General features: G+C 41.7%; 5 protein-coding genes across 9 annotated transcripts in view; 3 read left to right on the top strand and 2 right to left on the bottom strand.

Moving 5' to 3' along the window:
- Positions 1–896: 896 nt before the first annotated feature.
- Positions 897–4,461, top strand: LOC131888308 (uncharacterized). Its single transcript, XM_059237139.1, has 2 exons — positions 897–1,131; positions 2,898–4,461. The coding sequence occupies exon 2, from the start codon at positions 3,132–3,134 to the stop codon at positions 4,200–4,202; it is 1,071 nt and encodes a 356-aa protein (XP_059093122.1). The 5' UTR covers positions 897–1,131; positions 2,898–3,131; the 3' UTR covers positions 4,203–4,461.
- Positions 4,462–4,544: 83 nt separating this feature from the next.
- LOC131888307 (dnaJ homolog subfamily A member 1-like) lies at positions 4,545–8,797 on the bottom strand. Its single transcript, XM_059237138.1, has 3 exons — positions 8,669–8,797; positions 6,856–7,826; positions 4,545–5,307 (listed from the first exon to the last, which is right to left on the bottom strand). Exons 2-3 carry the CDS (start codon positions 7,498–7,500, stop codon positions 4,714–4,716), a joined length of 1,239 nt encoding a protein of 412 aa, XP_059093121.1. The 5' UTR covers positions 7,501–7,826; positions 8,669–8,797; the 3' UTR covers positions 4,545–4,713.
- LOC131888306 (proton-coupled amino acid transporter 1-like) lies at positions 8,684–12,963 on the top strand. Of its 4 annotated transcripts, none has more exons than XM_059237134.1 (10): positions 8,684–8,784; positions 9,636–9,726; positions 9,798–10,136; positions 10,200–10,368; positions 10,429–10,620; positions 10,679–10,785; positions 10,854–11,034; positions 12,056–12,234; positions 12,313–12,485; positions 12,572–12,963. In XM_059237134.1, the coding sequence occupies exons 2-10, from the start codon at positions 9,692–9,694 to the stop codon at positions 12,820–12,822; spliced, it is 1,626 nt and encodes a 541-aa protein (XP_059093117.1). In that variant the 5' UTR covers positions 8,684–8,784; positions 9,636–9,691; the 3' UTR covers positions 12,823–12,963. The 4 variants fall into 4 exon arrangements, with proteins under 4 accessions (XP_059093117.1, XP_059093120.1, XP_059093118.1 ...); XM_059237137.1 differs by having other exon boundaries at positions 8,766–8,784; positions 9,631–9,726; XM_059237135.1 differs by lacking the exon at positions 8,684–8,784 and adding an exon at positions 8,911–9,053 and having other exon boundaries at positions 9,631–9,726.
- On the bottom strand, positions 10,780–12,028 carry LOC131888309 (zip homologous protein 4-like). Its single transcript, XM_059237140.1, has 2 exons — positions 11,755–12,028; positions 10,780–11,687 (listed from the first exon to the last, which is right to left on the bottom strand). Exons 1-2 carry the CDS (start codon positions 11,962–11,964, stop codon positions 11,055–11,057), a joined length of 843 nt encoding a protein of 280 aa, XP_059093123.1. The 5' UTR covers positions 11,965–12,028; the 3' UTR covers positions 10,780–11,054.
- Positions 12,964–13,573: 610 nt separating the features above from the next.
- LOC131889269 (band 7 protein AGAP004871-like) overlaps positions 13,574–22,580 on the top strand; it is an 83,629-nt gene continuing 74,622 nt past the window's right edge. For both annotated transcript variants that reach the window (XM_059238345.1, XM_059238346.1), the window contains exons 1-4: positions 13,574–13,704; positions 14,294–15,264; positions 15,789–16,040; positions 16,117–16,183. In XM_059238345.1, coding sequence (XP_059094328.1) covers positions 14,569–15,264; positions 15,789–16,040; positions 16,117–16,183 — 1,015 coding nt within the window. In that variant the 5' untranslated portion in view covers positions 13,574–13,704; positions 14,294–14,568. The remainder of the gene's footprint in view (positions 13,705–14,293; positions 15,265–15,788; positions 16,041–16,116; positions 16,184–22,580) is intronic.

Here is a 22,580-nt window from a genome sequence, read left to right on the forward strand (position 1 = left end):
GGAATTGTCCTTACCATGAGAGGCTCCAACTCATGGGCATCGATACCCTTCAGATCCGACGCGCCCGAGCAGATCTCCGCATTTTTCACAAAAGTTTCCACCTGGGGAACTTACCAAAATCAGTCTTGGACTTACGGTGTGAGAGAGCGGGATCTCAAGCCATCATCCAAACTAGAGGGGCCAAGAATGATCTTCTCAGAAGTGTGATGGCAAAGACCTTAGCCAAGGCAAATTCATTTCACGCTCGTACAATTCCTATTTGGAACTCTATTCCTCTGGATACACGAAATTCCCCCAGTCCAACAACTTTTCACCGCTTTTTAATTTCCGACCGCTTCTCTGCTTTTTTAAAATTGTACTTTTATGAGTTTATTGCCGGGGCGACAGGCAACGTGACGTTATGATTTACTCCATGTTTTGATCTATTTTGTTTACCCATTTCCTTCCCTTTTCTTCTTCTACTTTACATTTGATTTCCTTAGGCCATTACTCTTACATACATGAGGCAACCGTGTTCAGAGTGGCAACAAACAATAAACAAATCCTCCTAGCACTATAATCAGTCATCAAACATCATGTCCTTGTCGACTATTCAAAGCCTACATCAATCATCATTATCAGCATGCAAACGAGTCTCTTCGTAGCATTACTGGCCATTGCAATCTTTATTATCAGTAGGGATAAGACTAAGGACAGTACGAGTATGTTTAGGAAGCATCACCATTATCAACATCACTTGTCAGAAATGGAATCTTACAATGACTCGCGAAAGCTCCCCTATTATTTGATTTTACATTCTTATCAACACCCTTCATCAAATAAGGGAGAAACTGGTTCCGATTGTGCTAGTCTTTTGTGAGGGTGAGAATGTGTGAAATAGTTCCCTCATTTCAGCACTTCAATGGATTTGCTTGACCTTGCCAGTCGAGTTGAATAGTGGGCGCAAGGTATTAAAGTGGGTCTCTTTCGTCGTTGGTTCCTCCTAAGGTGCTCAACACTGCATTCAAGCCAAAGGTTTTTTTATCGATTAAGCTATTCTGAGATTATAGTCAGAAGCCTTTCGCTCGTGCCTGGAAATCTCGAGTAAAACCTAGAATATCCACTATCGTATAACACCAAAAGAGGGTAGAGGTGAGTGTACTGTGTATCACATGAAGAGTAAGTCATGAATGATAAGCTCAAGACATTATTAGGCAGCAGCATTCATTGAACATAAATATTTTAGAATTATTTACCCAATATACGATTTAAAAAAAAATCCTGTTAATTTACTACATAGAATATACAGTTCCTAACATGCACCTCTTTCCTTTTTCAAGTTATCAACCTTCAACAGTAAAGTTATTGATATTAGATAACCAATTAAACATGCAACTGAAGTTGAATATAATATGTACACCATTTTCAATATTAACCCTTTCAGTTAATATATTAATAGGCAATACCTGTTTTCTTCTGCTCTCTTTACTGTAAATAAGCTTTTATTTCCTCACTCGGGGGGCATGCAACTTTTTTGGTTTGGTTTTTCACGGGCTTTTCTAACCGCTACAGGGAATGTAATCCCCATTACTATTAAAATAGAAGGTTATAGTTCATCTATTTATTACCTTTCAATCTTTATATGATATTTGGTCTACCAATGAATTTGAGTTGGCAGACCGAGCTAGTCCTTGAATGCAGGGTTGATCGGAATGCAATCTAAAAAATTGTCCAAGTCTGACTTGAATGATGCTATATTAGAAGGAAGCAAATTGAACTTGTGAAGTTACGTCAATGCCACTTATGTCACTTCCTCCTTTCCTTATTGTCTTTTTTTGGGCCAAGTGAAGTAAAAGCAATTCGAATCTATCTTCCGTTACGTTTGATACAATAGTAACCGATCAAAAATATACTATGAACAAAGTGAACAATTTCGCCAACGAGTAACGAGGACCACTGTTAGTATGGAAACAGCTTCAAGAAGAAGCTGCCTTGGTTCGTCACATTTTCGTCGGAACTCCTTATGTCATTTAGCTTTTGTGTACCTCCCGTACGATGTGTTCCCAGTTAGCTTCATGTGCCCTTGTTTGATTTGGCGTAACTGGCCGACCCTCTGAACCACAACCACAACCACAACACCCACATTGCTTGTCCCTCCCTGGTTTGGGAACCAATCGTCGAGTCCAAAATGAATCGGCTTCGTGACATTGATTGAGCAGGTATTGCATTCTCTGATACAAAAAAAGCTATTAAGGTTCAGTTTATCATACTAGTCTCATCTGGTGTTGTTTCTTTAACATTCTCCAATAGTCTTGAAAGTGACACATTCATGATGGAAGCAATTGGGCATTTAGTTGTCAAATATACCTAACTACAATGTTAAGTGAGTCAACTTGAATTCCAAAGCATTAAGATATTTTACATTATACGTAAAAGCTTTACTATCAATGGTACTATATTAAGTGTTAGCAACCTGATTCCGAGAAGTGATTTAGACTTGTATTGCGATCATTTGAATCGAAAATTGACAGATAAGTCGTTCTTGGATGCGATATGTACATTTTAGAATCAAATTGCTTTGGGGTAGATTTGTTATCCTGTGCCTAGCTGTCGGTAATGCCTTGTTCGATTGGAACTCATTAACTTTGAAGGACGTTAAAGTGCAATAGACTATTGCTGAAATCCTTGCCCAGCAACAAAAGCCAGATTTGCCTGGCATTGAGTAGCTTGATCCAGTCAGGCAACGTACGTCCGATGAGAGGGATGTCCAAGCTCAGATCTTTGTTTCTCGTCGCTTGGATTTCGTCATTCCGTCATATCAGATCAGAACTTTGGTGACGCTAGATCTGCTCCCTTGCACTTGGCAATTTACAAACATGACCCAGAGTCATTCAAGCCGTCTGTCCTGTATGTTTCAGACTTGGAAATCGCACATCAAGCATTGGGCAGTGATGGCCAAACTCTTACAAGATGATCCCGCGACTGATGTCGAGAAAAATCCAAGTCAACATGAAGTGGCCGCGCAACTACTTCAACCAGGTCAGATCAAATCGGATTTGGCCCTTCCATACCAAACTCAGGCCTCAATCGAGAGTGACCTGAGCCAGAACAAGAAACCTTGGCAAATAGTGACATTGGGGATTTGTTGAGTGATGGCTGCCAATTGTATTACTGTGGCAAACAACTATGCTGTGACAATATTCACCATCGAATCGGTGGAGTTCCTGTTCATCCGAACCCCGTTACAAATGTTGATTTGCGGTGGGATTGCCGGAATGTTGGGCAATCGTTTCGTGCCTTCCTCATGCATGGGCAAGATTCTTGTGGCCTCGGTCAGTTTTGCATGGGCCTTTGCCATTTTCTTTGCCGTGACTGCGGTCCGACTTTTACCCGTGGGCGAATTCGTGGTATTGGTCTACACAAGTCCAATTATGACCGTGATTTGCTCGGCGATTCTACTGAAAACAAAGCCAAGTATCTTGAAGGCTCTCCTTTTGATCGTGCTATTGGTTGGGACAATCCTGGTGGTTCAACCCCCGATCTTGTTCCAAAAAGAACACTCAGAACCAAGTGGAACGAAGACTCCTAATGTAAAAAACCAGACCCTGTCTACTAATGAGTACAAAGAACTCGTGGCCAAGCTCTCGATTCTGGAGGATGATGAAACGGTTGGACATCTACAAGAGATCTACCCTCACTATTGGATGGGCGTGATCATGAGTTTGGGTTGTTCTTTTTGCGTTGGAATTGGTCACGTTCTGGTCGCCAAGAATGAAGAAGTGACTGTTCTCGTTCTCAACTTTTATGTGGGACTCTTCTCAGGCATCATAGCCCTAATTTGTTCATTCAGTCATATGGAGAATCGCATATTCACCGAAATTTCGGCAATCTCAACCGACCAATGGATCGTGATGGTGGTATTCAGTATTTTGGTCCTGGCCTCAATGCAACTCATATTCTTGGCCAATAAGTTGGCCACACCCACTCTCACGGCCATGTTTCGGAGCATGGAGATCGTGATCACCTTGATCATGGATGTGGTCTTATTCAATGATGTTCCAGGATGGCTGTCCTTGCTTGGAACGTGTCTAGTTTTGACAAGTGTGCTCATGATGCCTTTTCTGGATCATGTCATAGCTCAACTCTCGATTAAAATCAGATCCTGGACGAGAAGATCCAGTGTTCCTGTCAAATTGTCAGAGTCAGACGACAATCCATTCTAGATGTGTTTTTTCAATCGAAAAGGCTCTCCGCAAGGCAACCAACCTTGCGCCCCATCAGATCATTCACAACCCTGAATTGTCAGAAGAAAGTGATTCAGTTGACTAAAACCTGATTTCATGTGTACATTTTGTACTCTAAGATGATGAACCAGCAACGCACGAATGTAAACAAAATGAATGAATGAAATGCCATTGTCTATGAAAATGAAAAACATCATGGAAGCAAAATGCGATCCTCGGACATTTACTCGCGTTTTTTTGTTTGATAGGGAGCCAAAATGGTTTTTAAGCGGTTTTCTGTTCTACCCTGTAAAAGCTATGGTAATTAGAACGAAACCTAAGAAAGCGTTGATTTTTTATTCAATCATTCATTACAAAACATGGGATGAAATTGTGGACCCAAAAGATCACTTGTTCTAGCATGAGGTACAAACGTTCTATGAATTAGGATTGACGTTTGACGAACCCGAACCTTGAAATTCTAAAATGAGTGTCATCATCATCAAATCAGCTATTGGTGGGCACATTGAGGCCCTCGATGGTGTCCATGTCCATTTGATTGATGCTCATGGTCATCCTCTTGATCCTCATGACGATTTTCGTTCTCATCGATTCCTCCCTTCCAAGCTCCTTGTCCGTCAAAGTCGGCCATCTTGACCACATCAGAGTCCTTTGGAATGACTTTGCCTTGAGGCTTGGGCAGAAGATTGGCCAACTCCGTGGCTACTTCCACATTCAGTTGGCTCGGGAACTCGACATTGAACACCACGATCAGTCTTCCCTTGTGGAATGGATCTCTGTGAGTTGGAAACCCTTCACCTTCAACCATCTTCATGGCCCCATGTTTAACAATCTCGCCAGGTTGGGTGGACAGGAGAATGTGTCGATTATCCAAAGTCTGAATGGGAATCTTGAGCCCACAAAGAGCCTCGTGAAGTGAGATGTCTATCCTCATGGAGAGATCGGTTCCATGACGTTGGAACAACAAGTGTTCTTTCTCTTCCAGTTGAATGATGACGTCTCCAGGCTCTTTTCCGGGTTCGTGATCTCCTTCACCGTGGAAAGTGAACTTGCGATTACTCGCCATTCCAGCCTCAATATGAATCTGCAATGGTTGTAAGAGGTGTTTAGTATTATTCTGATACACCAAGACTACAATGGTTAGCGAAAATGAAATAGTCATTTTGGGAAACTTGAGAAAAAGTTTATCATTTCGAGGGCAACATAGAGTACAAATGTATATTCCAATGAGACGTCTAGATGTCGCTTTTAGCCTATATGATCCCTTCTAATCTATTACTCTTCACTACTTCAGCATGTTTGACAAACTTGATGGATCAATTGGCGCTTTTTGACAAGTGACATAAGGAAAAAAAAACTTCTCGCTGACTGGATAAAATGGAAGGAGCTTACACAATTCAATAGTCAACTCCTTCATTGACCCTTATGTATCTTTTATAACATGCGATTCGAATTGGCAAACGAGATGTCACGACTAAAGAACTAAGTCCTTGATTTGAGATGGACAATATTCGGGCATTCAGGTTACATCTAGGATACGTTACTCTGAGGTTTATTGGTTGGTATCCCGGAGTTGCTGCAACCAAGTTTCATTGAATTATATCAATTTGGTAATTATGGCTTTGAAAGGTAATCAAAGCGGAGAGGGAATACCCCAATTGTGGACTGTGCTTATTTGAGAGCAATCTATAAGGTTTGTTTCGGCTTTGATTTTTTCAACTAGAGTAAATTAGGGGAAATGACGGGCAATTTCTTCATGTACATATTACTGTTTTTCCTTTTGTTTTCAGGTTCAAGTTGTCACGTTTTGGGCATGCAATGTGTGCATTTTGCATGTACTGGGTTTTGTTCGGTTATTAAAATCTGACGCCCGTTCAACAAACGATTTAATCCAAACAAACATCTGAGTAGATTTCAAGTGGGTTTGACGAAGGTCAAGGACACAAAAATACGCGTAGACATTGCAGATACACCGATGTTTGCCACGAGACAAACAGACAGCTATTATTGATTTTCTTCTCTCCCCAAAGTTTTATTTTTTAAATCTATTATTACATCTTCTATAGATATCGGCTAGGATGAGCAAAAATGGCGAATAGAGTTGCCAAGGCTCAATATATCAATCCCGTATATATTTTGGGAGGACAGCACACGTTGATATCAAGTTTTACTTCAAAATGTTCTGCTTTTGAAATGAATGGAAACGGGGATTGTCCAGCTCAGATAATTGTCTAAAAGAGCGATTATGAGAGAGGATATGATGATATTACTTCAAGTCATTGAAAAACTGTCTCTTTTTGTAAATTTCGATTTAAAAAAAAACTGAGCCCATGTAATAAGCCAGAAACAGGCTATCAACCTATAAATATTTTTCTCTTGAAAAATCCTAGGGTCCTCATTAGAACATCCCTATTTCAACAATAATGAGGCTGATTTCTGTATTCATTTAATATATTCTTCATTTTCTTTTTGCTCCTCATCGGTAAGTATTTCATCAGACCCTCATGGTACAGAGAAATCTTTGAATTTTCCCCTACAAATAATTGAAAACTCTGTATATATGGCTTTTGTATTGCTATTTCATATTGCTACTCTTGTACTGGGCTAAACAAGGCAATGAGAAGTAACTTACCTCCAAGATTTTCTTGTCTCTGACCGTTCGTTTGCCTTTGCAAGTCTTACAAATGGATTTGGGGTCGACCACTTCACCTTTGCTTTGACACTTATCACAAGCCGATTGCATCTGCTGGATCATTCCGGGTCCTATCTGCCGCATCGACACCTTCACACCACGCCCCTTGCAGTCTGAACAAGCGGTAACATTGGAGCCGCCTTTTCCATCACATCCGCTGCATTTCAGATCGCGATTGGCCGCGATTTTCCTCAACTTCCCCATGTACAACTCTTCCAAGCTGACGCTCAATTTGTGAACCATGGGCTGGGACTTGGTTTTGGAGCGAGTCCGCCCCCCGCCCCCGGGCATCCCCCCTCCAAAGAACATGTTAAACATGTCCATGGGGGAGGTGAAGCCCGCCCCACCCCCACGACCACCTTGTTCCTTGATACCTTGTTCACCGAATTCATCATAGATCTCTCGATTCTCTGGATCGGACAACACTTCATAGGCTTGGGATATTTCCTTGAACTTGTCACCAGCATTGGGATTCTTGTCTGGATGATACTTGAGGGCTTGTTTGCGATAAGCCTTCTTGAGTTCCGCATCCGTGGCTTTAGGGTTGACGCCCAGGATGTCGTAGAACTTGGTTTCGCACACCATTTTCAATAGACAAGAGCTTGGAATGGTTTAAGAATTTCTAACCACTCTAGTACGTATGTGGAGCACACATGGGAAGTTTGTTGGAGCAACGGTCTGAGTGGATTTCGTAATCTTGTCACCGTGCCAGAAGTGCTCCTTCTCTCTGGAACGGGAACGTTCTCGGCGTTTCTCGTGTTCCATGTCAGTACACACATGCTCTAGCTTGGCAGAAGTGTTTAGTCAATATGTGCCACTATAGGTTTTTCATGTCAGAGAAAGTCAACGGTCTATCTGTCGGTCTGGCATTGCATGTGAAGCTAAGCTTTTTCGTGCTTAATTTGGACATCCTTGACATGAGAAATGAGTCATTTTGATCTAATCCATGACCCTTCTTCGTATTTGGATCTGAATTGAACTAGTATGTAACCCTATCCCAGGGATAACATAAAGTTAACATGTGAAAAGGTAAACTGTCAAAAGGAATACCTACGGACTACTAGTGATATAGGCTTACAGCTGGAGAGAAAACATCGTATCTCTTGAACAATGAATCTTAACCTAAAGTAGCATGTGAGCTGATCAAAATCTACCACAGCTAACTCATAAGAGGTATCTAAAGCAATCTATTAGTACCTGAACAATATTTTTATCTTTCGGCCTTCTCTAGAATAATATGAAAAAAATGAAACGCCTTTAATGGTAACGATCTACAGTTCTTGCTTTGCAAAGATTTTATGAGATGGGACTCACACTTGATCTGACCCAAAGCAGGCCAATTTTGCAGACAACCCGCTCAAAATCCATGTTTCTAGAAGTCCTTTTTATGATAAAGCAACGGTTGGTTAGGAAACTTGTGTAGTTATTTTTGAAAGGATTTTTGGGACCGCAAAAAATTTTCAACATTCATGAGCTTGGACCAACAATGAAATTCAAATGAATCAATTTATAACAGACTAGCTTTAATCTTTCAAAAATGCAAAAATGCAATCTTCCGTGCAACTAAAACCCACTAAATTTTGACAATACATATTTTTTTACTGACTCAATGCCAAATTATTCTGTTCATATATAGAAATTAAATTACACTGCGCTTCCCAAAGACTAGAGGTCTCTACCAAAGACTGACAAAAAAAATGCACGTGTGAAGAAAATTTACCCTAACGGAATAAAATCAAAACACTCGCTCAACCTTGATGGCACTGTCGAATTGTTGCTTTGACGTTGCGTAGTGCATTCGCTGCACGCATGCTCTTTGTACTTCTTCACTTTCAGGTTTGGAGTGGAGTGATTGGCAGTTAAGTAAAGGTAAGTTTCGACATTTTGTAATCTAATCCAACTGTTTCGAAAGGTTCAAATCAACACTGACAGTGCACACTCGGCGATTGACTTGTTCCTTTCAAGAGTTTATGTTTATTGTGTCTTTTTAGGAGTAAGGGCTGGGATGATAAAAACTCGCTAAACTTGTTTAGCAGTATTACATTTTTAAGGGCTGTGCATAATCTCTATTCGAAGTGTGATAAGAAAAGCAGTGCCCTTGGAAGTGTCCGCGAATGACTTTGAACCCGTGTGAATTGGTGAGACATTTGGGTTACGAGCAGCATTCAAAGCGAAGTCTAATACGAACTAAATGAAAAATGTGACGCATACTTTTGGTTTCCTAAATGATATTAACGGACATCTGAATTTTACGAAGGATTTGCTTTGGGGATATATTATTGACATTATCTTGTGCGCGTCTCCGTCAAGTGGAATTTAAAGCCTTTCGCATTTCATGTTTTCACTTTTTAGTAACATCAAATTTTGAACTAAAGTGGGGGTACAAACTACTCTTGAGTGTCTGAATTTTCTTTCCATTTGCTCCAGTAGCATATTGCCTCAAACTTTTTCAAATTAAACTTTGATTTGATATTATATTGAGCGTTGGTATCATAATAGTCAAGAAAGCGAGCGAGGGTGCCCTTGTTTTTCGAAGGAGGAGCATTTTTACTCAAGTTTAGGGGTCAGTCAACGGCGCGTTTCAAGGAATCAAAGTTCGTTCGGTTCAGACAAAGTTGAAAAAACGAGCTGGATTAATGTTCGAAGCACATGGTCGTACATACGGTCCAATCATATCGTCTGCGTCGTAACATATTGCTCTCACTACTTTTTCACTCTAGGAATGGACAAGTGAGGCCTCTTTGACATCAAGTGTGAGCTCATTTCGATCGAAAGTATGGCTTCTCTTCCGCTGATCGTGCCGGATTTCCCGTAGGTTGCCCGTTACTTACCAGTGTTCCGTTCATTCCGCTCTGTTTCTGCAAGACTGTGATACTTTCCAGGGATTATGGGGGCGTGCACATTGGTCCAAATCCAAATGAGCGGAATCATCTCTCCCCTGGAAGTGCGGATATGTCGCGATCTCATGGAGCTCGCCAAAGACGCACTTCTGCCCGCAGAATCTCGGGCAGCGAGATGTTGGACAATTTGGAACGCTTTTCCCGACGCACCCTGTCCGTCTCCAGTCATTCACAAGACATTCACAATGAGGTTATGGCTGCCTTAATGGAAGATGGGGAGGAAGAGGACGATGATGAGGATGACAATTTCCTACCTGATGTTGTCACCCGTGGTATCACACCTACCATTCAGGAGGAACGAGACAGCGAGCACGCCATTTCGTAAGTTTGACCGTATCTTAATGAAATTGTGTACTGAGAAATGAAATGGGCAAGTGGTTTCAGGAATACCGAGACTATCATTCACATACTCAAGGGCAATATCGGGATAGGTGTGCTCACATTACCCATTGCTATCCGCAACTCCGGACTGATCTTTGGCAACATCGGATTGGCTCTCATTGCATACATGTGTGTTCATTGTATGAAAATGTTGGTCCATGCTGCCCATAAAGTAAGACCAGGACTGTTCTGTACTACGACTTGTGTTTGATTGTATTGGGACCTTTTCAAGGCTTGTGCCAAACGACCCAATGCCGTGTTTCTGGATTATGCTGATACGGCCGAGGCGGCCTTCTCGGATGCGGGTGGAAATTGGACTAAATGTGCTCCGATGATGAGGAAAGTGGTTAACCTGTTCCTGTGTTTGTCTCAAGTGGGCAGTAATGCGGTTTATGTCCTGTTCATAGCGCAAAACATTCAGCCGGCAAGTTCTCCCATGAAGTTTACCTAAGCGTAGATTATTATAGATTGGGATTCTTTAGATTGTGGAACATTATGGAGGCGAGTTCTTCGAGACATTGAACTATCGCTACTACATTTTGGCCATCTTGCCGTTTATGATTGCCATCTGCATGATCAAAAATCTCAGGTAAGGCGTCTATTTAATATTTAATACTCAACTAGGTGCACAAATTTAGTGCGATATCTCAATTTTAGGTATCTCTCCCCCTTCTCCGTGATTGCCAACATTTTCCAGTTCGTCGGGCTCGGTATCATTTTCTTCTACATCTTCCGTGAACACTTGCCGGATTCAAGCTCGGTTCCGTGGGTGGCCCAATCGAATCGCTTACCTCTCTTCTTTGGCACCGCCATCTTCGCCATTGAAGGTATCTCTGTGGTAAGTTCCAAATCTCGCGGTTACGTTTGGATATTGTTGAGCCATCCGGACACTTTTTGAAACATGTTTGGATCTTTTGATCTCGAAGGGGCCTTGAACACGTTCTTCGAAACCGGATGTCGCGATTGAGCGAAGAAGTTCTGCACCGGATTTCCAAGTCGAGTATGGATCCCGCCTTGGTTCAATTTTAGTTCTCGACTCGGCGTTTCATTTCTTGGTAGGGTTAGCCGACCTGGTTTCATGAGTGTGGGCGTGTGCTTGCGATGTCCACTCCTACTTGAATTCAGACTGTGCCGACCATCATGAGATGGCAAGGCGGAACTGGCAACCTTGTCGAAGGGTTGGAAATTGTAATTGGGAGATTGGAATGGATGCGGCTTGAAATCGAATGGTTTAGGGCAGCCTCGTGTTGGATTTGGGGCTGGGCTTGGATGAATCTGGGAATTATACCGCTCTAGTTGAGCCATTTTGGCCTTCATATCCTCAATTTTCTTTGAACATGCCTTATTTTCGTGTTGCAAATGGCGGATCTCTTGTTCCTTTTGTCGTGTCTTTCGAACGAGTTTGGATATCAAGTTCTTTTGTTGTCGTTTTTGGAACTCTTGGACCTGATACAAGGACTTCAACTCGTTCAAGATGTTGTGGAAGTAGTTCTGGAAAGTAGAAAAAAATACTCAGGGGGTTAATCAATTCACACCTTGGAACAAACAAGCTGTCTACCTGAATATGGGGAGGAAGATTCGATCCAATCTCCAAGAATTGAATCGGCGATGCCGAGCACAGAAGGCACTTTTGAGACCGATCGCTCTTCTTGGCACACGGTCCACAATACAAGTGTCCGCAATTGGACAGAAATATCTGGCTTTGTCGAGTTGATCCGGTCAAGCAATGGTTGCAATGGATCCAATACTCGCCCATGGAGGACGCCATTGAGATGAATAGAGGGAATGCCTGTTTCAACGGGGAACGATATCGGAGAGCGATTCAAGAATGAAAATGACCCTTTTATGTACCGTTCCAGGTTTTGCCCATTGAGAATCAAATGAAACGCCCCAAAGATATGTTGGGATGGAATGGCGTGCTCAATACGGCGATGGGAATGGTGGGCATCCTGTACGTGGCCATGGGTTTTTACGGTTTCTTGAAATACGGCGAACACATTGAGAGTAGCATCACTCTCAATCTTCCTCCCGGCGATGTGTAAGATTACTGTTACTTACGAAAATGTAGCTCAAGCTGAATGAGTAATCAACTAATGAATGGGATTTACTCTGATAGATTGGCCCAGATCTGCCTTCTCCTTTTCTCGCTGTCCATTTTCTTTTCCTATGCCCTTCAGTTCTACGTTTTGATGGAGATCCTGGGTCCAAATGTGATTAGACCAAGAGTTCCACAACGATGGTTCGTCTTGTCCGAATACTCAACCCGGATCATCATCAATGTCATCACATGTAAGATCCATTTCAGTTCAAATTTTCCAACCTATTGAGGTTTCATTTTTTAAATTTGACGATTGTTTTTTTTTACTTCACCCCAGTTGCTTTGGCTGCTACTGTTCCTTGGTTGGATTTGGTGGTATCGCTTCTTGGAGCTGTTAAAATGTCAACTTTGGCCATTATGGCTCCTGCCCTCATCGACACTGCTTCGCATTGGAATGGAGGGCGTGGTTGCATGAATTGGAGGCTGATCAAGAACGGATTCATCTTCCTCATTGGCTTCTTTGGATGCATCATGGGCACCTGGGTCAGCGTTTTGAATATCGTGGAGAATTTCAAAAATGGACACTGACCATTCCGTGGTATATAACTAACATCTAATTCATCCCGTGTGTTCTCAATGCAATGAGTTTCCTAACATGTGATACTTTTCTAAGCATTTCCGCTCGAGTCTCATTATACCTATGAAATACAAGTGATATCTCTCTGTTCACTATGATGGTTGTGAATACTAATCAAATAACGTCAAGTACTGTGTACTCACGTCACCTTATGCTGTTCCCTCTCCAATATTTGGCATCCAAATGAAAGAATAAAACAGCGTATTTTAGACCCCTTGCTCCCCTTTGTTCCTGCACCATGTCGTTCCGCTCAATTGGACCACAATATCGCGTTCAAAAAGGTCAAAAGTAGAACCTGTCCGTGGGGACCCGTTTCAGGGTTGAGCGATCTTGGAACAACCTCTAAATCGATTGGAATTTGTGGCAGCCAATGCTTGCTCGGTGTTACCACACACGATCGCCCATTGTCCACAAGGCATCTTCATGACAAGACAGCCTTTCGTAGTTGATCTCAAAACTTGCAACTCAATGGCAGATGGTCAAGGCTTGGAAATTCGGAAGTAGACGATTTCACACTGGTGACCTTTCAGTGGAACTGTGTTTAAATGGCCTTGATTGGACGTGATTCTTCAACTTGAAGCATACCTGCAAACTCCTGCAAACGGACGTGTACGAAGAGGGGCAATTTGTTTGACGAAGAACATTTTCATTTTCGCGGCGAAAAATTGGGTAAGACACGCCTGATAGTATAAACATTGGAGGAAAATATTGAACAAGTACTGGGAACTAGAATGAACACAGTGGGTGTTGCACCCAGAATCCATTCACACGCTCCTGGCAGAGTGCTATTATCATTGTTAAGGGCCTCAGCCCCAGGGGAGGTTCTTTACAAAGTAAGTATGCGCAGTGAGGGAAGCATTAACATCTTTTGACATTTCCAATTCGGCTCCAATTTGGCCGAGGAAAAACTCGGGACAGATATTTCAATTCTCTGTCCCGGAGGTCTTCTCTAATCAAATGTGTGCATTATTTTTGCTCGGCAGTTTTATCATAAATGAAGGGAATTGTTCGGCAAGTGCCATGGTCCATTTTCAATCTCGACGACTTATCTTCTATGTTTTTCATGGCCGTTGTTATAGAATAATGCTACATATAGGCATATCCTTCTGTACGAACGTACTGTAGGTAGTACGTAGGTACGTACTGTACTTGGTCTGATCCTGATCACAGATTAAAGTCGAGCTTGTGACAGAGCATGCAAAGTAATTAGTAGGCTGCCGATCAGTCGTGGAACTCTATTGCGAAGACTTATGAGATATTCTATGTTTGTGGCATTTTTTCAGTAGATCTCCAGTCATGAATGTGCCCTTAACATGCAAGATGGAGATAAAGGAGGATTGAAGGAATCCTTTTCATTCCACGACATCAAGTCCAGCATTCGAACGTGGCGATTGACTCACATGTTCTTCGATGTCTTTTCAGCGCAATAAGCAAAGTGTTGGAACACCAGGAGTTCCTCCAACGCGTGTGTCAGTTAAACAACCTGGCTTTTTTCGAGAAAACGACTACATAGTACTTCCAGTGAAGAGGGAATCGAATTGAAAGAAGATTGAAGCTCGTCCTCTTCCTCTTTGCGGTGATGAAGAAAAACTTGACGAAAATAGATGTGCATTTAGTCCTCATTGCCGAATCTCTCAAGAAGTGTACCGTTCCAGAGTGAAAAAGTAAATCTCAGACGAAGGGGGAGGGGGACCAAAATGGAACGAAAACTGACTCCGGCCCCGTTGCATACCCGTCACCTGGTGCGGGCATCCTCCGTGGAAAGGTCTTTTGGACTCACCTCTCCCAATGAAGAAGTGAATCTAGGGATCCCAAGGGCACTAAGCGAACGTGATATCGACCTTCCATCGCCAATCCCCGAAGATGCCCATGAAGATGACAGTCCGGACGGAGGGATGTCTTTCAATGTGAATCCAACCAATCCAAGTGCCCCGATCTTGCCTCAGTCGACTGCCGTCACACGGACCTTGCCGGATCAGATCCCAATCTACTCATCGGCTAATACCTCCGGCAATTACATGGTGGGATCTCCGCCGGTCAACTCGGCGTCACCATCGCCCTCGCTACAGTTAAAGAGAGGGTCATGCGTGGTTGGAGACCGAAGAGTGAGCCCGATCCCACCTGGCAGTGGCTTACCACCGGCAGAACCCCTCGCGAATCCCCGAAGAGGTTCAACAACCGGGAGTTTTGGCTTGCCCGTGCCCCCTGATTGGGTCAGAGCCCAAAACGAACGAAAAATTAGCCGATCGGCTGCGGGGGGAGTGTCTATGGAGGGCGGGGGCCGAATATCTCCGGGGTGGAACACAATGTGGCAGGCTTACCAACAAGCCCAAAAGGCCGATAAACGGCTTTTGCGACGGGGTACTCCGCCCAGAGAAGAGAGGAGACGTCAGGTGGGCGACACCACAATAGACACAATAATCCCTTGTAGGAGACGTCAGTCTCCAACGATTCTTTTTTTGTGTGTTCCATATTCCCACTTATTTTACTTCGTTGGTGGCATTAATTGCATGATTTATAGCCATTTTAATTGTTCTCCTTTCCGAAGTTGGATGAAATTTTGAAAATTGCAAACGCGAAAACCCTTATTTTCGAAAAGACAAAAAAAGGAGTAATGGAACTGGTTTTTGCACAAGTGCTTCCCTTTATCATGTCCCCAATAGGGGGATCAATACGGGGATCGGTTCCATTCGAGTGAGTGAGCTGAAAAGGAATGTAGACTAGATTTCCAAACTAGATTTTTTGAAAGAAAAAAAGGTGTAATGGTCCTTTTATCATTGCCCCAATAGGGGGATCGGTTCCATTCGAGTGAGTGAGCTGAAAATCTATCAATGGCCTCTAGCGCCATCTATTGACACCTTCACATACCAAGACACATGTGTCTGAGCGATTGTAAAAAAAAAAATCATTATTTCAGTTCCAAACGAATTCGACCGCATCCAAAAGTGCACCTGAATCTCCCAGTGGCGCACACGACCAAGCTATATCGCCCACCAAGGCTGTTGTTCAAGAGCATCCACAAACATATTCTCAAAATGTCTCGGTTCAAACAATGCAAGAAGAAGGTCAAGACCGTTCACGGAAGTCCTCTCTGAGCAGTATTAAAGACAGGATCCCATTTTATCGAAATGTGTCCGTTCCTCGACCTCCGCCCTCTGCATTAATTCAGGTACGAATTGTTTGATGGAAAAGTCGAATGGTCTGGATTTGTGAATTTGAAAATGACTCGTTGCCTTAATTTTTAGGAGCCCGAACCAGAAAAGTTTGAAGAGACTACTTGCTGGAAAATACTGAACTTCTTACATCTCTCAGGTAAGCGACATCTTCGCTGATTTGGAACTCGAACTTAATTATTACGTGCGAAATGAACTTGTGGAACTTGGGAACAAGATATAGTTTGAATTCCATTCCAACGAGCTCGCGTGTTTCAATATAAAGTTGAGTCTAGGATAACATATTAGTTTTAATCTTAAGGGATGAAAAGGACCCTGGTATTTTTGAAGCGAGTATTGGAGCCCATCATTCAGGACTTTAGGTACAATTTGCCGATTCGATAAGCTCGAATTTGATACATTTGAAGGTTCCAAGGCTGCCAAATATGAACAAATAAAGGCCAGTTCCAAATGGAGGCCTTCGAGAACGCGAGACAAAAAGTTCGCTTTAGGGGCCTTGACTCTAAAGAAAAAAGGGAGAAGGCTCCCGACCTTGAGGCATTTGACAAGTCTTTCCTCAAATGGAAGGCGCTTTGGAATGTGAACTTGCCAAACGATCGATATCGATGTGAACAAAGGCCATTTCATTCATCCAGTCAATTATCATTTGTTTCTTGAAAAGACAACTTCTTGCCAAAAATAAAGTCTGCTGCCATTAGATTTCTTTAAGGGGGCACAAGCAAATTTTGAGATGAATGTCACTCAAAGGAAGTAAAATATAAATTAGTCGTCCGAGAACTTTTTTTGTCTTCAAACTGTTAACCATAAAGATCTACCTAGTTTGCTATTCCGTTTTCAGTTCCACTTCAAAGTACATCCTACCATACAAAGTAAGAATGGTCCATTCAGTCAAGTGAAATTTCATCTTCTTCTCAAACGATATGTCGATATGGTTCTGTCTCTCATTCTCGTAACGAACTGATTAGTATCTGGTTTATAGATTTTATAGGGCTTAAGAATAACCGTTCGTGATGGTTCTCATCTTACATTAACGGTCATGAAGAGTCTGAACTGAAAGAAGGGAAAGCAAGAAGTTCCCAAGTCCACGTTATTCCCATTTTTTCACATCTCAACGTGGAAAGAGACCCAAAAATACAGAAAATGGAAGATTGTTTTCCACGCCGTTCCCAAATTATTATGAATTCTTGTGCTGTATAATCATACGGCATACTCTCTTTAGAAGGATTTTGTTGTAAGGGTTAAAGAAATGCCCGATGAAGAGATTTGTTGTGGACCAATTTACAAATAAATAAGTTCTCCCTTGACAAATCTCAGACAAACATTGTCACATTATTTGGATTCTATGTTTTCTAGACTTGTGAGTACTAGAAGATGAATTTAAGATGGCTAAGAGCAGAAATTGTTTGAGGGCAAACTCTTTTCTAAGATTATCTCAAAATCAAACATAGAAAACGTGCCAAGAGAGTTCTCAAATAGCCGTTTTTAGACATTGCCAAGATGCCTTAACGATAGGTAAAACATTAGGGGCTACGTTTAACAAACAACGACCAAATTTCAAAAGTACATCCATTCTCATCACCCGCTGAGTTCAATTGAGAAAGAATGCAACTTGCAGCTAAAGTTCAGGACTTTTGATGAAAAGATTGCTAATCAAATCAAGCATAAGAACAATTCTGAATGTCTTGTCACAAGTAATTATTTCATGTTCTTTCGTATTTCAAAGTTGTTAAGCATTGGACCTTCAAGAGCGACTCATATCCGTTTTTACATGAAAAACGTACTCAAAGCATATGAGGGCCTTAACACGGAATTGCTTTACCGGGATAGGCAAAATGTTAATTATTGTACAATAGAAATACTTTTAAGTACCACAAGCATAAACGTCATTGAGAATGCTTTCTTCAAGCCAAGGAATGGTCTCAAGGTCTCCAATCCTAACAAGGTTTTGAGTATATGGAACAATGGTCTCAAGTTACCTTTTCCCATTCCCCAGACTCTTTTTGACACGTCCTTGGTCCCACTACGACCTCATATTTAAGAACAACTTGACACCAACCCATTGCAACAGATATTTGAATTAGATGAGTTGGAAAGATGTCGAGATATTTATGTGAGAGTTGTCCATTCTTGAGTTCGTTTTATTCTCCGAGGATACGAAGATCTTGGAAACTTTTCCCATGCCAAAACCAACAGCTGTACAGGACGAATGGTCGTTCCAATTTGCCACCTAAAACTGCAATTCCAAGTTTGGAATTAAGTCCTCCATTTCCACTCCATCTGGAACACGTGGCGTTTCTACTACGTCTTTGAGATTGCGCTGGAAATGGCACAATCCTGTCTTGTTGCCCACTTTTGCATCTGTGCATGGTTCCACAGACTACAAGATGAAATCAAAATTGCGAGATGTCCACGTCAACCAGGTTACTTAGTTACTTAGAAGGGACTATGAGATCGATCCAATGGGCCTTCAGCATCCGTTGTGCCTTCAACAAGATGCTCAAAGGTGTTCATAAGACGTGCATCTCCTGCTTTAAGATGAATCGATAATTATTTCAAGATGTAACACAAGTAAAATTGATGTGGTCGCATTGTCGTGCTTACAAACGCTGTATTACAGACCCTGCACAATCCTTGAACGTAGGGTTGGACAATTCTTCCGTGAAGTGGATTGAGCGTGTTTCCAAAGGTAGCAAATTAAACGACGAGGGAGTGCAATAACAAAAATTCAGACTTCAAAGTTTTGATCAATATTTACCACCAACCCAATAAATAATCGGAACAAGAAACCACCTTTGACGATGTTGTTGGACGAATGACTTGCATTTTTGAGAATATTTGTGCTAAGCTCAATATCTCACAACTATCCTCCGAAAGACTAAATACTCTCGTAGCAAAAAGCGAAAAGTACTCTTTAAAAAGCGCTCCAAGCTGCCCAGAAGGATAGAATCTGCTTCTAGTCACGCACTTGTTACTAATTTAAAAAGGAAACTGGCCACCGTTGAAAATAGTATCAAACTGTCCATTGAAACTGAGGTTCTCTACAAAAAGAGAAATAATTTAGTCCAAGAGGTAAAAAAAATGTGAAAGCATTTCATACGTTTGCACACTCTAAGAGAAAAACTAAATGCACTGTCTACCCCAAGGAAAATAGAGGCAGATATATACAAGAACCAAAGCTTTCAGCAGATATGCTGTGTGATCAATTTTATAAATTGTTTACCTCTCCTATGAAACTGCAAAATATATCAACTGACAATAGCCCCAACGATTTGAGTTGTTTATTGTTTAAACCACTCAGACATCACATTGATGATAACAGAGTATTGGTTGATAAGGGGTAAGGGGAGATAGAATGGCCGATGGCCGATTTTGATTGCTATCTAGGGTTAAAAAGTTATTCTTAAACGCCCTCAATGTCCGAGCATGTTTGTGGGATATTGGCAAGGTGTTCCATACACGGGCACGACGCAAAAAAAATGAATGGTACCGTATTCGAGATTTGGCCTGTGGTTTCCAAAGAGGCTTATTTCTTAGTTTCCGGGTCATCATCCGATCTGTTTCTTCATGAGCGAAGAAAGGTGGTGCATCCCAAAGTGGTGAATTTTTTTTTGCCTTGAGCACACCTTGCACTTAAAAGTCAAATCCAAGACAACACGTCTCTCCCCTAACGTCTGAAGAGAGAGCAAAGATAGCCTTTCTGGATAAGAAATGTGCCATAAGCTTTTCACGATCTTTCTTTATATGAAGAATGTCCCCTCTGTTAGGAGGGTTCCATACTTGGGAAGAGAACTCGAGAAGGGGTCGTGCATAAATTTTGAACAAATTAGTGAACGAACGTAACAGGGTCCCTCGACAAGAAATGCCTCTTTATCGTACCCATGACTTTGTTGGCTTTTGATGTGATTCCAATACAGTGGATACTAAAGTTGAGTCTTTCGTTAAACGTGACCCCTTGGTCGACTTGACACGGCTGTCTGTGAAGAGAATTTCCCGTAATCTTGTAATCAAAAATTGAATCGAGAGCTTTTCGACCAAGACCCCAAACCATGCATTTCGAGACATTAAAATGCATTTGGTTTCGATTAACCCATTCACTAACGACATTCAAATCGGCCTGTAGATTGACTCGATCCAAGAGACTCTTAATTTGGTGGAAGATTTTCACGTCGTCAGCAAATTTCATTAATTGGGATCCATATAAAGGTGTCAGGTCGTTGATGAAGATAAGGAATAAGAGAGGGCCAAGGACACTGCCTTGGGGCACACCAGAAGTCACTGCCTTCCATTCCGATGAATGACCGTTCAACACAACCCTCTGGCACCTATCTGTGAGCTATGCTCGGATCCATCTTAATACCTCCCCACCAATTACCGCCCGTTTGAGTTTTCTGGTTAGAAGGGAGTGGTCACCTTTATGTCGAAGGCTTTGGCGAAGTCCATAAACACAACATCCACTTGCCACTTGTTTTCAAGCGAATGGGTCAAGAAATCGTGAAAAATTATTCCACTTGTAGTGCAGGAAAAACCGGATCGAAAACCATGTTGATCGGAAGTTATAACCTTTTGATCGTCGAGAAACTTAGTCATGTTGTCTTTAAGGATACCTTCCATGATCTTACACGATACCAATGTGAGGGACACGGGTCGATTTTAAATTAATATAAATTTTATATATATATATAAGTATTTAAATACTATTCCAGACCAGCCTTACGTGCAAGACTTGTCTCGATCTACTCGATTCTAATTCATTGCCGGATCAGAAATTTTACCCTGATTTACCTTGCCCCCATCCCGTAAGCAACTCCTGTCTTTTATTTCTATTAAAAGGGATTTTGTACCAACGTAAAATGCGAAAAAAATGTTGAAAAAAAAAGATGGCCCAAGAAATCCCTATTACACCACTTGGCTAAAAAATGATGCCTGTTTTAGGGCGAATGCGCTAATAATATATGAAGGTACAAATATGATTAGATAAATTGCACATATTCAATATGAGACGTTTTCCGTTTAAATTATTTATTGCGCTTTCAGTAATCAACAAACCGAATGAATCAATGAGTGCCCAAATGGGAGAAGCATATTTTAGATTAGGCAGAAATTTATTGCAATTTAAAAAGGGCGATTATTATGCCTGGGTCCCTGGAGTTCAATGTTTATTAAATCCAGCCACTTGTCTTCAAAGTATTCATGACGGCAGTTAAGAATTACTTCAACAATGGATCTGAAAACTATGTAAGGATCCGGCCATTGAAAACTTACACGATTTCTAGCTAACTAATCATGTATGTCTTTGACTGTTGCAACCTCTTGGTTGGATGAATATAATCAATTTGTAAAGCGCGGATTTCATTCATACGGGAGTTCATCTCGTATTTCAAATTGCTTCAAAGATCAGCCTGTGTGGCTTTGAGACACTTGATAGGAAGCGGATCTCCTGGTATGTCCACGTATAATGCACTAAAACTGGAGTTGGTCTTATCTTGCCATATCTTGTCCCCCTCAGGCAATACTACTTCCAAACAGGGAAAGTGGCGAGCAGAATCATCGGAGAACTGTTCTTTCTTGGTATTGTATTCTTTTTGGCGGTCAAAGTATTCTTTGAGGTGCAGTTTTTTGGTCTGTGAGCCACTTTTTTGTTCCTGGTGCCACTTTACAACAAGGTGTACAATTTTGTTTATCGGTGTGCGGATCAAAAAATTTGATATGCTGTTTCCTGGTTTTCGTGTGCCAATTTTGATGCCAGCCATTTGAGCTTTAACAATCCCAGAATTTTGAAGTGGGATGCCTCATTAAGTTTGGGCCCTAAACGAACTTCTTACTCTATGTAGACAAGTTGTTAAAAGCCAAATTTGAGTTGCCCAGATTTGTAATGCCCGTAAAAAGTGTGACAAATGCACTGAAAAATGAACTACTAAAAAGCCAGGGACATCATGAAGTAACCCTGACAAATATGGCTTTAATCAAGCATTGGTTCATTTTTGAAGAATGAGCCAAGTGCCCATAACCAACGAGACCTTCAACCGTGAGTTCTGTATTCAGAAGAAAAGCTCATTGGGAAAGATGTCTAAGTGCTTTCATGATCAAAATGCATTCGCTATATTAGTTTCACAGCTGTCTTTACTTTATATAAAGATTTTGCATTGCAAATTCTGAACAGCTTTTGTTAAATTCAGCTTTTATAAACTCTGGCTATGACTCTGGCTGGGGTACGGTATTGGTAGAGCATCCACTTTCCAATGTGCGAATCCTGGTTCGATCCCAGACTGGCCAAGTCCAAGCTTCTTTGTGGTATTTAAATTATAGCATGAGTTGCTGCTTTAACATCTTAAATGGGCGAACCTGCGGTCATTCCCGAGGGTGAGGTAATAATTAGTGTTGGCTGTGACGACGAGGCGGGAATATTCCTCAATTGGGACACTCAAAATCAGATGGCAGGCTGAGCTAGAGAGCTGCCATTTGACTTCGTAACAAACAAAACGATAGAGCAATTCCTTTTTCGCTCAAGGACGATGATGTTCATCAGTTCAATTCAG

The sequence above is a fragment of the Tigriopus californicus genome, chromosome 10, assembly GCF_007210705.1.
Source record: "Tigriopus californicus strain San Diego chromosome 10, Tcal_SD_v2.1, whole genome shotgun sequence".
In the NCBI taxonomy this organism is placed as follows: Eukaryota; Metazoa; Arthropoda; class Copepoda; order Harpacticoida; family Harpacticidae; genus Tigriopus; species Tigriopus californicus.

Coding starts and splice junctions, on each gene's coding strand:
- LOC131888308 (XM_059237139.1), top strand. CDS start 3,132: ATGGCTGCCAATTGTATTACTGTGGCAAACAACTATGCTGTGACAATA.
- LOC131888307 (XM_059237138.1), bottom strand. CDS start 7,500: ATGGTGTGCGAAACCAAGTTCTACGACATCCTGGGCGTCAACCCTAAA. Junction 5,308..6,855: donor GAGACAAGAAAATCTTGGAG/GTAAGTTACTTC, acceptor CAACCATTGCAG/ATTCATATTGAGGCTGGAAT.
- LOC131888306 (XM_059237134.1), top strand. CDS start 9,692: ATGGCTTCTCTTCCGCTGATCGTGCCGGATTTCCC. Junction 10,369..10,428: donor TGGTCCATGCTGCCCATAAA/GTAAGACCAGGA, acceptor GACCTTTTCAAG/GCTTGTGCCAAACGACCCAA. Junction 10,786..10,853: donor TGCATGATCAAAAATCTCAG/GTAAGGCGTCTA, acceptor TCTCAATTTTAG/GTATCTCTCCCCCTTCTCCG.
- LOC131888309 (XM_059237140.1), bottom strand. CDS start 11,964: ATGGCGTCCTCCATGGGCGAGTATTGGATCCATTGCAACCATTGCTTG. Junction 11,688..11,754: donor ATCTTCCTCCCCATATTCAG/GTAGACAGCTTG, acceptor TCTACTTTCCAG/AACTACTTCCACAACATCTT.